We start from the raw sequence: 18739 nt of genomic DNA, 5'->3' as shown, positions 1-18739 counted from the left end.
CCAATGACCAAATTTATAAGAATTTAAACCCAAATTTCTTTGACAAGCCACAATATCTGCTTTAGCTGCTACAAATGGCTGGTCCATAAGTTCTACTGTATGTGTTGTATACGTATTTAATTTTTAGACTACATTGATGCACATTTCCCCTACATAACTTGAGATTATTGAATCATTTAAATGTATGTTTTTATGCTTATAGAGTGTCACTCTCACATGCTGCTGCTTTGTGTGATCCAGAGATTCAGCATTTGGCAGCTGATAGCCATATTGGTTTGATGTCAGCATCACTATAACTGACACCTTTCAGTGGTCTACAGTTTAATGTCTGAACTTAGAATGAAACAGACAAGAAAAAATGCATCTTACCAATCTTAACAGAATCATAGCTGCAATTATAGGGCAGTTAAAATAAAGCATATTTTAAACCGGGGTTTTTTTATTGCTGTGCTGACGTGCTACAGTCAGGGTATACGGTTAATTTATCTAGCGAAACAGTTATTGGTGACTCCCCTCCCACCCCCTCCCTCTCTGTCCTGCTCTCTCTTGCACAGCATATATCATGTCAAGTCAATTCTAATAGCACCAATTCACATATTATGTCATAATATTATGTTGAGTTGTCCGTCATTGGCAAGAGCAGCACATGAATTACTGTTTTTACCCAGCTGAGGCCAACACAGTGTTGAAAATATGAGGATTTCATTTCTTAACCTATTAAGTTAAAGCAGTAGACGTGCATTATGCTGAGCTAACATGGACACTAGTCGCCTCCGAGATGAGAGAAACACACATCTCAGCACCGCTGACTTATATAATCAGAACAGACATGTCCTGTGGTTTTCAGCCTCCTAATAGAGAGGGGACAATATGAGTTTGCAAACTGAGTATTATACCTCAGAATGTGACAAATAAAACTTTGAACTGCTGTGTAGTTACAGCATCATTTATATCTGAAGCATCAAATATAGTATATGATAGTTGGGCTCTGGAAGGAATAGAGCAAGGAGACTAGAGAGAAGAGGGAGCCACAAAGACTAACGACACAGATGCAGCTCCAAAAGACGACCACTCAGAGGAGAAGGAGAAAGACACAAGAACAGCAATGTCTCTAATTTTTTCTTCTAGATCAATAGATCAATAGTTTATTGATCTTGAGGAAAATGTAGACATCCAGTAGCAACATAAGAAAACAGAAAAACCTGACATAGACATCTGTAACATCCAATAACCATCCCCCTCCCCCACTCCCGTCAAGTTAAAAGAGAAACTGTACAAGACTGAAAGTAGATTAAAGTCGTGCATTGTTTTTTAAAAACCAAACGTGTTTTGTGTAGGAGACACTGGTGTGTTCTAATGAAGCTGCCTCTTATACCTCGGTAGGGACAAAATAAGTACAAAATAAAAATGGCTGCATGGGTTTGGTTGTGTTATGAGGGTGTGTTACATCTGTGTGGCCGTCTCAGACCATGCATGTAGCATACTCTCACTCACTCAGTGGCTCTTCATTCATTCAATTCATTTTTGACGGATCCACAGATGTCACGACTCACTGGGATTTCTACCACTGCTTCAATGATCAATCAAATTATGGAAATTATGGAATACCGACGTGCTTTTGGTCCAAATTCTGCTTTACTATTCAACACTATACAACAGTGAATGTGTGGTCATGTCCTAGCTCAGGAAGAAGACCCAGGACTGTGCATCCACAATCCACCATAATCACAACCAGTTTCTTTTTTGTGTAACTTTCCCTTTGGTTCAAACCCCTTGTTTTTTCCTCCTTCTCCATCTGCTCTGTGCTATGAATGACTATAGGTTCCTTTCCTGACCGGTACAGGCTTTACTGTAGGTCCTTCAGCCTCTGTCTCAAGCAGGTCCATGGATTCAGCATCCAGTTATTGAGTGAAGGAGGATTCGACAAGAATGGCGTTCCCCCACCATTACATATTTGGTCAGTATTTCCAAGAAAAAAAAAAAACCTGGGTAGAGATGACAGTGATGCTCTGTATTTTGTTTGGGGCTCAGTTAGAATAGTTTTTCACCCCCTCTTCCTCCTCTGAATGTCCTTTCTCAATCAGTTTTTGCATCTATAGAAAGTCTACAGTAGGTTAAGAGACAGCTACTATGATCGTTGTGTTTAACTTACATACATAACTTACACACAACTTTAACTTGTGTATGTATGTATAATTAGTGTGTATAAGTAAATTATATTCATGATTTCGTAACATAAGATATGTTTAGACAAGGATCTTAGTTAGTCATATATAAGGAGAGGGGGTGGGAGTTTATAAGTTTTACTTCTTCTCACTCCTTCTCGAATATGTATTCTATATCTCATGTTTAAATGTTTTGTCTTATTCTCTTTTTTTATTATTTTATTTTCATATTCGAAATAAACACTTCAATCAATCAAACTTACCAGAGGGGTATGAGTATTCCATCTGGAGTTCCTCTTGATCGCTCCAACAACAGTGCAAATTTCACCCTGGACAATGTAGATGTTCTTGTCCATGCTCGCCATGCTGCTTTCCTGAGAGAAACACAGGAGAAGAGAAGAGAAGATCAGTCCAGGCTGGACAATATCAGTTATAACTCCCTTCATATAAAATATTGACTTAACACACACAGAACGTTCACACACAGTCATAGCTTCTCATCTTCCAGACATATCGCTGCAACAATCATGGACCAAGAGCTGAGATCAATGTGTGGAGTGACTCATAGATGCAATCTCTCCTCACTATGAGATAGCCTGTCAGCTTCCTGCCCTTCCTGTGGACCCACACACAGACTGTGTTGGGTCCTCTCCACTGTCATTCATATCAGTTGTCACTGTCATGACTCAAAACATGTTAACAATTAACCTCTGCATACATAGCACATTTAGGGGAGATGGACATGATTACTACAGAAAAAGGCGCAATGTAAATATAGATCTTGGAAATGGAAGATTACATTTTGGATTGTTAACATATAAATCTCACAAAATCAATTTTTAAACTATTTTTTAAAACCATTTTTATCGATTAACCAGTCAATTCATAAAACACACATACAAACATAGAATTTACATAACAGATAAGTTATACATTCTAGTTATTATGAAGACAAACCACTGACACATCATGTTAAACTGTATGACGGTGTTTCTATGGTAGAACGATTTTGTCTCCATCAGTTTGTAACTACAGGCAGGGTCTCCTTGGGGGTGTGGCCTCTTTGTAGCTGAACTTACTTTCTGTTTGCTGCTGGTCTGCAGCTGATTGGAATGCCTGTGTTCCACAGTATTAATGGTCTAGCTGGTTTTTTGTTGTTTTGTTTTTTTTGCTGGTGTTACTATTTCCCCATTTCAAACTTTGAACATTTAATTTGGTTCTCTAATCTGCCCTAATTTGGTTTAAAAACATTCTTTCTCATCTGTACCATGGTATGTTCCCTTGCCCTGCTGGAGCCATTTGAGACGGGGTCATGACAAATTGATGTGGCTACACTCAAATTCATTATAAGTGCTGTTCACACATAATAAAATCACATATGAAAATATGCTGCAGCACACAGATATAATATATTACTATGAAGTCACCATACTTAAAGTGAAAGTAAAACCTCCAACTCTCAAATGAATATAGAAGCTAAGAATCACACCCCCGATCTCAATGTCGACCACGGAAATGTCTAAAATCAATACAGATAACCAAACAGATTCAAAATGACTTGCTGTTCATATTTGACAAGCAAAATGGTTGGATTAACCTTTTTCCTTGTGTCATGAAAGACATGCCAAATAATGTTCTTATTTTACAGGAAGATTTATGACACGGGGACTGGGTGAATGAGGCCACGTTCTTTCAAATTCATGGCAAGCAACCAATTCAAAATAATAAGAGGATGAAGGTATGATAGGTAGAGGCTCAGATGTAGAGACAGAGCGGCAGGCTTACAGCTGATAATACGCTCACATAAATGAGGCTTCACTAGGGATGTACCGATTAAATGTTTTTAAACCACCGATTCCAATATGACTCGACTGTGTTGAATCCTGATCTGATCATTTCCAACACAATACAGGTACATTGTGAACACAGCAGATTCAGAATCCTGCACAGAGGCAGAGGGAAAGGGTGAAAAGGCTACAAAGAGACCGAGCACACAACAGTCAAGAAGATTCACCTCCTGATATATTCATTACCTGTGCCAAAGCTGTTTCAGCATGATGTCAAATTATTTGTTCAGCATGATTTCAGGAAACCATGAACCTGTCTAGTAGTGTAGTCTCAGAGGTTTTTAAAATCTGTTCCCCAGTGCCTTACAGTATTTTTCTTCAGATATAGATCAACTTGCTTATTCTGAAATCTGAAATTTTCCAATTAAAAACCTTTTTAACAATTCATACTATGGCTATTTTACTGTAATATAACAAAACAAAAAGCATTAAGTTAGGCCTAATGGTATTAAATAATTTACATCCTGCATGTTCTCATCACATTTACATGACAGTTCAGGAGCCAGAGGGACTCTCTGCTAATAAGAACAGCAGATTTCACAGTGTTTACTACTTTTAATTTGGAAGGTGGTGTTTCACATCCTGTCTCGATCATAGTGTTTTTATTGATGCCTCTGGTCGGAGTCATATTAATCATATATAAACTGCCGGCTGAACGTCACAATATCGCAGCATCTCTGTCCATATCTCAGAGGAACAGAAACCACCAACAAACGCCCATCGGCGAGTAGTTTCCAACATGAATGTATCACAGCCATAATGAAAACCCCTAATACGTGTCACTCGAGTGAAACGTAAATGTTGTCATACATTAAAAGCAGATAGCACGAGCCAGCTCCTTGACTGTCAGGTGAGCTAGGAAGACGCTAGCTAGCGGTACGTTACTGTCAGCAGCGACTACTCAAAGACAAAGCTAAGGAGCTAGCTCTCCACCGTGCTAATTGAGCAGAAAGCCAGTTCACGGACAAACCAGACACGATGACAGGTCAATGGTGTTTAAACTATCGAGGTGTTAACATAGTCGCTGTACATACAGAGCCACTTACCTGCCCAGAAAGCTGACAGCCAACTGCCTAGCTTAGCTCGACTAGCTAACGTGACAACTAGCTAAGGGTTTCAAGACGTGCCTTCAGCGTTTGTCCACCGTTCGTGATGTATTTGATTTAGATACCGAGGCAATAAAAATGCATGTCAACATACAAAAACGATCTTTTCTGGTTTTCAAGAAAAAAGAATGAAATTACCTGTGTGTGGCAGCAATCTCAAAGACGGAGACCTACTGGAGCTAATGTATGGCTAGCTCGGCAGGCTCGCAGGCTAGTCGGCCGACAGTGAATGAAGATGAGAAAAGTTCAGTTCAGTACGACAAACAGACACATGAAGAACCCCTGACATTCCACTGCTTGGTAACGTGATGTCTCCAAACGCAGCTCATTCATTCACTCTTCACAAGATGCTCCATACGTGAATGAATTCAGCTCTTTCCTTCGGCTGTCAATCTGGCCTTGGTAAACACACTGACGTGGAAAAACTCTGTAGTCTCAACCGAGCTTGACTAAAGAGCTTTGATTGACATACTGTTCACTGACCTCTTAAAGCATCATAAGCAGCTCTGAAATACATACAAATGTCACTGAAATCAAGATATCAAGGAAATCCAGATATAATATTGATTAAAATAGAATGACAAGAGTTTGGAAAGGTATTATTTGTGTTTTCCAAAAACAGGGGGGCGGGACAAAGGTAGCGGTAGTGGAGAGGGTTGGTTGTTCCGGGTTGATGACGAGGGCACTGACTGCATCTCCAAAGGAAGGAGTAATACTGGCATTACACTTAACCATTTCAACTTTATATTATATTATATTATATTATATTGTTCCATTTGGTGTGGGGAAACCACTTAACCAGTCAATGAGGAAACAAATACTGTAGCTAAATAGCACAACCAAATGCAAAATTGCGACTTAAGAGGAAACTTTGAAAATAATAAATAAAGAAATGTTAATCACAAGTTTCATATTCCTTTTCCTCCCCATGTAGCCTACTCCAAGACACATAAATCAAAACAACATGACCAGTAAAGTAGCCTATAAAAAGGCCCTGGAGGACCGTGGGACAAAAGAGGGGTCTGTGTAATGCAGTGCTGTGGTGGGTTGTAAGGTGCTGACATGGCTTGAATGCTCATAAAAGGCCTCATAAAAACAACATGAACAACTGGACAATCCCGCTGATTATCTCCAAGGATTTGTTCAACACACATACTGTATGGGTTTGTGTTGTTTACAGATTACCCTTTAAAATCTGTATGTTGATTTGGTAAATGAACTAATTAATTAGAGTTTTGAGCATTCTTAGTATGCACAGATTAGGTGTTAACTTGTTTCTTAATTATGTTTATCACAGAAGCAACCAGTGATTTTGATAATTAATAAATTATGTATGTCACTTTTCATGTAAAAATGTCAAACTCTAACTCTAAATCTCTACTTGTAGCTTCTCAGTTCTTGTGGTTTGTTGGTTCTCTTTGTCTTATCTTTGAGTTCTGAGATCAAATAAAAAACACTTTGATCATCACTGGATTTTAGGAAACATTAATGAACATTTTCAACGACATTTAAATATTCTCTAGCTCACACAATTAACTGATTAATGTGGAAAATATAGCTTAGATTGATGAATTAAACAAATATTCATTGATTGCAGCTCTGTTTGGTTAACCATTTAAAGACTGTCTAAAGCAGAAAATCACATAAGTTTTGATTTTTTCACAACAAAGAAAAATATAATTATTAAACACCATGCCAAAGTTGAATAAAAAATATCACCAAATACATAAGAAATACATTCCCCCCTCTGAAACACTGGGGGTGTGTCCACTGAGGTCACTGAAACCACACCTCATGTATGGAACAGTTCCGCATTCCTGTTTATATGTTAAAAGAAACCATGACTTCATCTAGCAGACATATTGGCAAAATCCAGCTGTTGGAGCCACCAGAGCCAGAGTCATGATCTGAACCCTACAGCAAATTAATTTCGTTCCCTCTGCAATAGACACAAAGATTCTGACTGCCAAGGCAGCTTCTGGTGATGAACTTCACTTCCTTTCCACTTCAGCTTTTTACAAGAGCAATCTGCCTCTCCCTCTCCCTCCCATCATTCAGTATTTGAATAATGACACACCACCAAAGGTACTGTCACATCCAGGGAAGACACATGTTGGGACAGATGGCAGAGCTGACTCGTGATTTGACATGTCTCACTAGCAGTAGCACAAAAACAAACAGAAAAACCACTGATGCTGGTGTGTTCCATTCTGTATAGCGTTAGGGGAGGGATATCCTCATTATCTTCAACTCAAAAATGATAAAATACAGTCTAATTCTGCAATTCAGAGTGTTTTTCAGGAATAGTTCTGTAATATGAACAGAATCTATAAGTTAACCATGCTCCTAAGCTATCCATACTCCAGAGATGTCATCATCTGTAGCCTATCTGTTTAGCCTGGCAATGGGCCTCATTCACAAACCGTTCTTAAGTCCTACTTACGCAGTTTTTACGAAGATTGTGACATTCATGATTTTTGTCTTATTTTGTTTGTAGCTAAGAACAAAAACTACGCACACTCAAGAGCACACTTACGCACATTTGAAAGATGACAGCACATGATTTGAATTAGAAATATTTTCTTGTCATTTATGATGTTTTTAGTGATTGTTTTAATTATTTTAGTAATTATTGGGGTCTCTTAAAAACACTATACAGTAGACACTTATTTCATCAGCTGCGAACATTTCGGCAGTCTAACAAACACGCTCATGAATCTGACTTAGAAAGAAAGAACTGCGCAAGAATGAATTTAAGAGAATACTTAGGAAGATATTGGTGAATGAGTCCCAAATATCTACATCTGACGCTCATCATGACGGTAAACAGCGAGGGAGAAACATGACCCAAGACAAGTTGCGATCATGGGTTCAGACTCTGACACGTTCATCTGCAGCCTCAGCGTCTATCCAGACCCATCAGACCAGCTGTTGGCAAATCTGTGTCCACTGCAGCACCATGCAGGTCTCTGCTCTGAGTGACAGGAAGTGGAATCTGATGTGGTCTCTGCTGTTGTGGTCCATGATCCATCCACCTCGTGGTTTGAAGTAAAGCTTTTTGCTAAGGTTGTAAAGAGTGGTTACATGCAGTAGCTGCTGCAACCAGTCAGCCACCATCATCTGACCTTTCTCAACAACACACAGCTGCTGCTCACTGGATGCCTTTTCAGGTTAAAGGTTCAAGTTCAAGGTGTCTTCACAATTCCCAAGGGTGCTAACCTGGATATTGAGATTTTTTAAAATTATTTTTATGTTGAATGATTGGCTAATTTGTTGAATAAGGAGGTAGATGTTTCTAATGAGATGCTTGGTGGTTGTTATACTGGGTGTAAGATGACTGAATAACTGAGTTACTGGACAAAATCAAAACACAATGTCATAGCAGATATTTTAAGAGTCTGATACAAGTTAATAGCGCCTTTCAAAAGCTGGTAGAAAAAAGGTTTGCTTTTTTGTAGCTTTCAAACACGTTAAAGACTTAATCAGCAGATAGAGTATAGTTGTCATGGAGATAAATCAGTTGTCATGTCTTTGCCGACAGATGTGACCATCCTCCGTGATCATTCTCCTCTTGCTCATTGATTTCTTTGTGGATGACCTTTGGCCTCTTCCTAGTGGAAACTGGAAGTGGTGTTGGTCCAGAGTTCACAGGCAGCTGATGTTGTCTGTTTCTGCTGTTCATTCAGTCTCCTGTGAGCAGGGTCCTTGCAGTTTCATTAATGTAGTGTTCCTTACAGCTGTCACATACTCAGCTGTGTTTAAAAGCTCTGAGCAAAACTAGTAAATGATCAAATTACAATTCCCAAGGTCAAGAATGAACTTTCACCCTTTCACATGAATGAATGATGAGAATGAACGGATTTTGGTGTTCATCTAGAGCTGAGTTCAGTTTAGTCGGGATTTCTTTGACTTACCTGGGTTTTCCAATGCACTTTGAACATGTGTGACAGAGAAAAAAACGTTTCTCAGGTTTTTTCTTGGCAAGATCCAATATCAGTTTTACAATCCTCAAGTTGTTATTAGTTAGTTAGTTGATATTGATATATTCATTTATTCCCCATTTACATACATATACATATATTGCAGCCAGGTACTGTTTACTTGTTGGTGGTGGTTCTGTTAGAGTTGTATGGTGTGTAATTATTGTAAAAGTTATTGTTATTTTATAAACTTTTGGCTTTTCTGAGAACATGCCACATGATATACAGCTGGCTTTCAGCTTGAATGGGAACTTTTAAATGGCTTCCACTGGATACGGTTGGCCATAAAGTTGGAATAAAATATTTTTTTTTACCTCTTCTCATGAAATGATTGTGACTATGTGATTTAATAATGGATTACATTTATTTACATTCTCACCCAAAGCACTTTACAGAAACCATTATTCATTCATACACATTCACACTGGCCCTGGGCAGACTGATGGAAGCGTGGCTGCCAATGTGCACCAAACGGCCCCTCCGACTCCGACCACCACCAAGATCATTCATACGCATTCACTTGAGGAAAGGTGGGCAAGGTGTTGTGCCCAAGGACTCTACGACAGCGACTGGGACAGACGGCCGGATAGATATCTTCTCAAAACTTTACTGAACAATCTCCTCCAAACATATCACTGTGACAATGAAACAACACTCAACCTTTAAATAGGAATAAAAAGAGAAATATGTCTGAAAAGAACATTATTCCAACTTTATGGGCAATTGTGTATTATTAGACGACATTTTGGAGAAAGACAATACAATGGTCCCACTAATGTTGTTGTTTTTATCGCAAAGACTGCCTGATGATCTATGATGTATGTATGAACACCTCTCTATGTGACGTATTTGTATTTGGGTGTATGTATGCATAAATCTATTTCTATATGTGAACATGTAAGTGAGCATATATGGCCATATGCACTTGTGTAGATCTAGTATACATAGAGCATTTAGACTAGCCTATGTGGGATGAAGCTTAGTCTGATGGCAGATCTGTTCTGTCTGATTGCCTGTTCATTTTTTGTAATACCAAGAAAGCCAAGTGTTCACAGTGAAAGTTCATTTCTGATGTTATTATTTTCACCATGGACTGTTCCACAGTCAGACTGGCCCTTGAAAGCACCAGGGGAAACCCAGCTGGATTTGCTTGCAACTGAAAAGAGACAATACACTGAGTGGAGGATGTCAGCTCAGCAATAAAGGCTCTGTTTAGAAATAATTGTTGAATTATTATGATATATATTCTAGGTTTGACCTTATTAATGTGGTATAAAAGATTACCATATAGGCTAGGGTATTCATTAAGTTTCCTAAATTTGCATTGGATACCTTTAGTCTTGCCATAGCTGTGGATGTAGTTGATTATTCCCCCCAGATTTGAATATGAGTATAATGATTGCATATGAATATTGCTTCCACAGCATGTTCTGATTTGTTGTTTGAAAAATAAAAAGGCAGTGGGTGAAAAATCTTTGTGTGTTAAAGCATTTAGAGAATGTACCAATCTAATCCGGAAGTATATGTACAGTATGTGTGGTTGCCTTTTATTGGGTGGAGGTACCTGCGCAAAGATTGCACAGTTCCAATCCAACAATCTCTTATCTTTCTGTGCAATCAGAAGCAGCCATTTGCTCAACACCTACACTCAAAGTACTGCTCTGTGTTTAAAGCATGTCTACTTGTGTCAGACCTCTGTTTGCTTTTTTGCAAAGTGTTTGATCACCTGTGGGATTTGTAATTGCAACATTTCATCTGCAAATATGTACATGTCATTTCCCACAGAAGCAGATATGTCTGCACCACGGAGACAACATGTTTGTCATGCACTTGCATATGTATTTGAATAGTGTAGTAAGAAATCGTAGTTAATAACCACCACTTTGTGCTACATTTCATTTCATCAGCTGTCTCTATCCCTGTCCTGTCCCAGCAGCTACACATGAAACAGCTGGATTTCTCCTGATTACAGTTCCTTCATCAAAACTGAAAATATTTATGTAAGCTAGTGTATTGGACACGAGCCTGTTCCTCATCACTTACAGACATGAAAATAAGAACACAGAGATCCATTTAACTTTGCCAATATCCTTAAAACAAAACAACAAAACCAGACTTTGTCAGCCTGCAGGTGAGAGTTAATAATGACTGGTGGTGGTGATGCCTGTGTCGTCCTTGTTAGGAGACAAATACTCAGCATTTTGGCTTTAAAAACTTACAAAAAAATCACAGACAATGTATTATAAATGTGGCTTTGTATTGCAAAATAGTTCTTGCTTCATTTTTTGTTTAGTTTGTTCTTGTTTAAAAGATGAGAGGGAGATAAATTGAGGTTTGTTTTTATAAGATTCTTAAGCCTGAAGGCATATTGGTGGTCACCAATCAGTTCCCTGATGCCAGGATCAGAATACACCTTTTTTTTTGTCTTTCACAATTGGTCACCATGTCAGATTAAACAATCAGTGGTGTAAATTCTTGCTTTGTCTTGGTTGGGAGACTGGCAGCACCAGTTCATACTGTAGGTCATCAGGGAGGAGTAACAAGAGACTGTCAATCAAAAGCAAAAAATTCCAACATACTAAAGTGTCTGACGGGGCGTCATGAAGTGTCCTACACTACATCAACGTTCCCGACAGGCCCATTACTGGAAATTTGTTGGCCACGACAAAATCATGTGAAAATCCGCCTGATTTTGTTTGTTTCATCTGATCGTGGCATAGTGTAGGAGGAGGCCACATGTTTCAGCAGTGTCTGTATGTGAAATTCCTTCCTTTTTCAGTTTTTCCTTAAAGAGGAACTACACAAGATTGTTACCTTCACTATGCAACATTTTTACCTTAATTAAACAGCTAGTACTTGTGATGATTAAATAAATGACTCTCTGCCTTCCACCTAGCGTCTCTCGGCTGAAAACCAACCTTGTCGGAGCCTCCGACCCGTTGTATCCCAGCTTTCGTCTCGGCGGCACCGCAACACAAACAGATAAGATTACACAAATATACACATCATAACATCACATATGATATATAATGTTATCCATTCTCCATGGATTGCTTTTTCGCCGGCTTCGTTGAAAACAAATGCACATGACTGGGAGGAGGGTTAGCAAGACAACAGAAAATTGACTCGGACTTGCATAGTTCCCCTTTAAAAGCCTAGATTTTAGACAACATTAGCATTACTCACCAGTCTTGTGTGACTGGCCTTGTTCTTTCATACATATTGGCAGAACGTTTAATGTGATTTGATTGAAAACACTAATGCAATGCAGGGGTGAGTGAGAGGTCTGTCATTCTATCTGATGAAGATATTAACTTTTCATGAGCCGTCACAGTCAGATGGGAAACAAACCAAGACAATGAGAAAACGTCTTGACTGTGGATACAATGGAGGTTTGTACAAGTACAATGTGAAATGCTAATGTGGGGAGAAATGAAGAACTGTTCTGAGAACTGTTCAGTTGTGAGAATGATGTCTCTGAGTTGTGCACAGACATTACAGTGACACTGATCATCTCATCTGGAAGAAAGGAAATAAATGCATTTACCATCACAATGAACTGCACCTGAGCTGCAACTTCAGTTATGGCACATGGACTTGGAAAGGTAAGTATGACCTTGATTGCTCCCCACTTTCTTCAACATTCCAGCTACAACTGGGACTCTCAGCATTTTTCTCAATCACTTTGATGTTATTCTTACATCAGTAACACAATTCCCACAACTCTTGATGTGATCCTGAAAGCAGCAATTTTTCTCATATCACCAATTCACTCGTGTGAAAACCTCTAACAGCATCAAACCTTCTTCTTTTGTCTAAACCTGGACAGTCAGTCAATCAAAACAAATACATTAAAATAAAAAATACTACAATGGAAAAGGTGCTTGCCATTGATACTTGATAGATTTAGATGTTTTTGCCATCTGACATATCACCATTTTGCAGATATGTAGGAGGCTACTTACATTTTTTTTGTGTGTGTACAATTTTGATTTTAAAAAAAGCTATGTGTCAGAAAGATCCATACAAAATTATGCAATCAAACATATGGAGTATGTATATGTATATGTATATGTTTATGTATATGGATCTGCTGTTTCATACATAAGAAGAAGATTTAGAGTGACATTGATGCAGTGAAGGGATGAATCAGGTGAGAGGAAAATCTGTCATTGTTTCTGATAAAGGTACAAACTGTTCTCGTGAGCCAGATAAGAAATGCATCAATAGACTAAAATAATAAAAGTTGTTGAATAAGAGTTGTGAGAACGGCGTATCTGATGTGCAAAGGAGCTAGGTGAGCATGTAGCTCACCTAGCTGTATGTTGAACTACTCTGATGTGTAGCACCATCACATGACCCACTTCTACACACTACAGTCTGACAATCAATGCAGATGTGAGGAGGGAGGCGACTGATTCCACTTCTCCTTCCTCACATCCTCATTTCTCCTGCTCGGCATCATCTGAGCTGCTGAATTATGAAAACCATCAAATTAGTGCAGTGAGCTACATTTCACATGACATTGTTGCAGAAAAACAAACACACCTGCAATGGAGTTTTGACCACTTTCATACTGGCGGTTGAGTTCCAGCATCAGCAGCAAAGGTCAGAGAAAGATGACAAATGTTGGCATTGTGTGTACACCAACATCATATCTGGAAGCCCACAGCTGTGTTAGGAATGTGGTGACACTCTTCAAATAACTGATTCATGCCTTTGTTTGAAACACTGTAACTGGAGGACATGAGTCATTTTCCATTTGGGTAAAGTAATAGACAAAATAGGAAATGTGTATTGTACTTATGAATTTGTTACATGGTTTATAAAAATGTTATTCTTACTTGTTAATCTCATGGTAATTGATGAGATAAAATACAGTAAGATCAGTTTGGAGATACAGGCACAGATTGCAAGGTGAAGGAAAATATAGATATTGATATATTTTGGTACTTTGTAGTTAATCTCGTTTTACAGTTAGATCAAAATACCACCATTGTCTCCAGGTTGCTTTGCATGTCATGATACAAGAAATCAAATCAAATCAACACTGTTAGGTAGAAAAAGGGCTGGCACTATGAGGGAAATAAGAACACTTCCTGCCACTGAATAGAATCGAGCAAAGATGGATACTGCAGCATATTATTTCGTAGAAGGGCTCTTTGTCAAGATGAAGACATCTTCAACCTCTCCAACTGACAGCACAGCAGAGTTAATCTGTGCCCCACAGACTCATTAGAAATCACTGAGACAAGTAAAGCCACCTCACTGTGTGACAGCCCTGTGATTAAGGTTTGGTTAGGCACCAAATCAACATGGATACATTTAAAGAAACTCTACGACCACAGAGGACTATTAGATCATAGTTGAAACATCGACAATGACTGTTGTGTAATGTACAACTATTTTGTGGCTGTATAACTTCAAAACCTGTGTTCCTCCATAATTACTGATGATTATAAATCAGAATTACTGATGAAATTTACATATGTACTGTCACTTGTGCACTATAACATTATATACATTTAGACTCTTCCTCTCTCAATTGAAGTGAATTGAACTGAATTCAGTTCCTTTATTTTGCAATGGAGCACAATTAAATTTAGGTGCATCTCTCCCTATAAAAAAGATAAAAGAAATATACAAAAAGTAGTCCAATAGGACAAACAAACAATTTCCAGGAGAGCACAAAGCCGCTGCGTATGGACGTGCCACAATCTTCCCCTTCTCCACTTACAGTATATATAGCTTCTATTTCATGTATTAAAGGGATAGTAGCATTTTTTTAAAGTGGGGTTGTATGATCTACAAATAGCCCCTAAGTACTTTAATTGCAGTAGAAGACTCTCTGCACTCCTCCTGTTAGTGTGGTATATTAGCAACGCCAGCCCATAGCCCTGCCCAGAGATTTACAACATACAGTGTTGTGAACAACCCAAAGAAGCGGCCTAAAAGAGGTTTTACCTGAAAAAAATACACAGTTCATACAACCCCACTTTAAAAAAATGCTACTATCCCTTTAAACTTCATATTTTTTCTTCTCCTCTCTGTGTCTCTCCCATTCTGCAGGTATCTCTGTTTTGGAGCAGGATCCAGCATTACAACATGTAGCCTACGAGTGTAACTCTAACTCTAACTTTTTTTATGCACTGTTATAATTAACACTCATCAGTATACATTGTTAGTCATGGCCTCTCTCTCTTTTCCTCCTCCACCCAATCTTTCTCCACATAAATGAATGGAAGAAGGCAAACCCTCCAGTTCATTCACTCTTGATACATTGAACCATTCATGTGAAAGATGGTGTGTGCATTTTAGTATGTAAGCAACGTTTGCTCATGTTTCACTTGACATCTGAGCAACAAGCATGTTTGCATACCATGTAAAGCTATGTAAATAAAATGTATGTGCCGGTAATCTTTATTGGTATTATTAAGCTGTACGGAGTGAAGCAGACAGATCAGATCACTGTGTCATGATAAGGACATGGTTTGAAAAAATAGAGAATGTGATTGCTACAAAGAAGCTACAGGAAGCACTGAGCACATGTACTATACTGTATTTTGATGCAGTTAAACATACAGTAAACAGGTGGATCTTCACCTCTGCAAAAGACACCCCTTTTCTTTCTTTTTTTTTACCTGTGTCTTTAGCTGCATTTCCATCCCGTTTAGAAGGGAAAAACCTAAGAACTCTCAAATTTCAGACTTTTTTTTCTGAATATTTGACAAAGTAATATTTAATTAAATAAATAATAATAAAATAATTGAACACCTTTTGAAGAGGTTTGTTTTGGGGTCATTACAAGCACCAGATCCCCTCAGCACTTTGCATTTCATACTACATTGGTTTGGTGAAGATGCTGGAGATCTGTTGCTATGTGTGTACTTAGAACGATGTCACTGGAGGAGAAAACCCAGTGTTATTTACATTTCATAACTCAATTGAATCACAGAACATTCACATTGTGTTTTGTTGGCTTTACTTAAAAAGTCTGTGATGTAAACATCGCTTTATTTATCAGTGGAATTTTGCAAAAAAAGTACTGAACTCATTTAAACCAAACTATGTTGAAAAATTGGACCTGGACCAGAGAGAGGATTTTATTTATTTATTATTATTCGGGAATCCAACATCTTCATCAGATTGTTAAAACACTCTGCGAAAAATCTGACAAAATATCATTGCCATGGAGGTGAGATCTATGAGTTTGTGCAGTTGTTGTGTTGCTGTTGTCAGATGACAGGCCAACTATGATGGAGAGATTTATTTGCATTTCATAAATACCAGCAGCTAACAGACATTCTCAAGCTGCTGTGCTGCAGTAATCAAATCATCAGCACCGAAACACAATAGTTACATACGACTACAGAAAAATACACTGTGGGACATGTTTACATGTGTGTAGGTGAGTTGTTATGAGGCCTGTGTAAACAGCTGGATTGATTAAAGTATCCGTTGTGTTGTAGGACACACGTGAGAGTGAAAAGCACAACTGGAATGCTGTCTTTGTAGACGTACCATTAAGCCCTGGTCTCGCTGCAGGACAGACATGGATGTGGACAGCTGTGGACCTGCATGCGGACATGCACGTGCTTTTATACACACTATAGGGGGGTCGTGTTACACACATGCGCACTAGAAAATGTGATGGTTTCTTCATTTGTTGTATTTAGTCTAGCAACATATTTAAAGGGATAGTTCAACATTTTGGCAAATTGGCCTATTGCCATAATCCCTATAGTTTTAGGAGTAGGTTCATTACCTCTAATTGTCAGTGCAAGCTGTTTTTAGATCGGCGGGGCAGAGACGTGAGCTGCTCAGCTAACGCTACGGAGGCTCATGGTATTTCTACATTTCCCTCACTAAACTAAATACACAATCCAACAACTCCAAAACACTCTGGTGGACAAGTTGTGACCTGCACATTCACCACGCTATGAAATAATAACGTATAATTATGTAACATTACGACACATGAAGCAGATACTCGTGTTTGGAAAGTAGTTCCGGCTACGTATTTACCTTGAAAACAACTCTATCTCGTAACGTTCCATTATAATTTCATAGCGTGGTGAATGTGCATGTCACAACTTGTCCATGAGAGCGTTTTGGAGTTGTTGGATTGTGTATTTGATGAATTTGATGAGGGAAAGGTGAAAATACCGCGCGCCGTGCAGAGCTCACGTCTCTGCCCTGCCGATCTAAAAACAGCTTGCACTGACAATTAAAGGTAATGAACCTACTGCTACAACTACAGGGATTATGGCAATTGGAAAATTTGCCAAAATGTTGAACTATACCTTTAACATGGTGATGCTCAACAAGAATAGGGCTAAGGATGTGAAATACAGTTGTGATGCAAGTGTACTGTTAACATGCTGACATATGGACAGGCCACATGGTCGCATGCTCCACAACTTTTTAGCTGCACGTGGACGTCCAATGAATGGACCAAGGAGACAGGAGACTGGCTCCCCATCCAGGACAGACCTTTGATTCAGACTCAGGAGGAACCTTTGACAGTGGACAGAAGACAGGATGCTGTACTGTACGCCACAGCCCTTTATATCCTGACTCACCCTGAACTTGAACCCTCCCATTCAACAGAGGCGCATCCCCTCAGCAGATGAAATACAGAACCTCTTACAAGAACACCACATCACTATATACTTTAGTGTGTGATTTTGATTTTTTTTTTTTTTTATGTGAACACACTCCTCACTCCTGCCCTCATCACACATACAGTAAGCTCGATCAGAGACACAACAGCAGACCTGTAATTCTGTTGTTTTATCATGTTACTAATACTATATACACACAAAAAATGTGATGCACACCTGTCAAACTAACCTGTGTTCCTCTTAGAGACCATTCATATAATGTTCAAATGTTCGGTCACCAAAAGAATACATTCTCACTGTCTTTGAGCATCCATTTACTATATGATACCCTGAATGCACCCTATAGTGATGTGTTTCCAGCAGGGCCGTTGCTAGGAATTCTGGGGCCACTGAAAGAATACTAAAGTGGGCCCCTACCCCTGACTTTTCCTGTTTGTTTTCTTAGACTACATTATGTAGCCTATTATCATTTTTTATTTAGCCTACTTTGTTTTGATGCTAATGCAGTCAGGGTCTTATGCAGAATAAATCAGTCATACACAGATTAGACTACTGGGGTTTTTTGTGGGCCCTACTGGGCGCTGGGCCCCTAGAATTATCATCACCTTTCTCCCCTACACAACGGCCCTGGTTTCCAGTAGTTCTGTAAGAATGAGCACTGGAGATAAACTCTATTACAGTTCCAAACTCCTAGGATTCAGTAAGAAACAATGCAGTTTGTATTGCAACTTTTCAGTCTTTGCTCACTTTCATGTTAATATAAATGTTTTATATCACATAATTGTTACATTTTTCCACATAGACTTGGTCTCTCCCTGCAACTGGAATGATTTGTATTGTATTTGCTTCAAATCTATGGCAGTGATTGCATGCGGACTCATAAGCTGTGATACATCAACGCTGCAGGTAAAATAGCTGAAGGCTGCGTTGTGGAGGCTGCAGGACAAAAATATGGTGCGTGTGTGTGTTTGTCAGAGAGAGAGAGAGGGAGAGAGAGAGAGAGACAGACAGAGGGTG

The 18739-nt window shown here is 38.8% G+C and overlaps 2 protein-coding genes across 2 annotated transcripts in view; one reads left to right on the top strand and one right to left on the bottom strand.

Moving 5' to 3' along the window:
- Positions 1–5559, bottom strand: part of gbf1 (golgi brefeldin A resistant guanine nucleotide exchange factor 1) — a 126459-nt gene extending 120900 nt beyond the window's left edge. The window contains 2 exon segments of the mRNA XM_085800839.1: positions 2429–2539; positions 5257–5559. Coding sequence (XP_085656965.1) covers positions 2429–2530 — 102 coding nt within the window. The 5' untranslated portion in view covers positions 2531–2539; positions 5257–5559.
- Positions 1–18739, top strand: part of LOC146973858 (core histone macro-H2A.2-like) — a 248522-nt gene that overhangs the window by 139146 nt on the left and 90637 nt on the right. The gene's annotated exons all lie outside the window — the stretch shown is intronic.

Source organism: Trachurus japonicus, chromosome 15 (assembly GCF_045865225.1).
Source record: "Trachurus japonicus isolate A0001 chromosome 15, Traja_1.0".
NCBI classification, from domain to species: Eukaryota; Metazoa; Chordata; class Actinopteri; order Carangiformes; family Carangidae; genus Trachurus; species Trachurus japonicus.
This window is presented reverse-complemented; position numbering and strand designations above follow the sequence as displayed.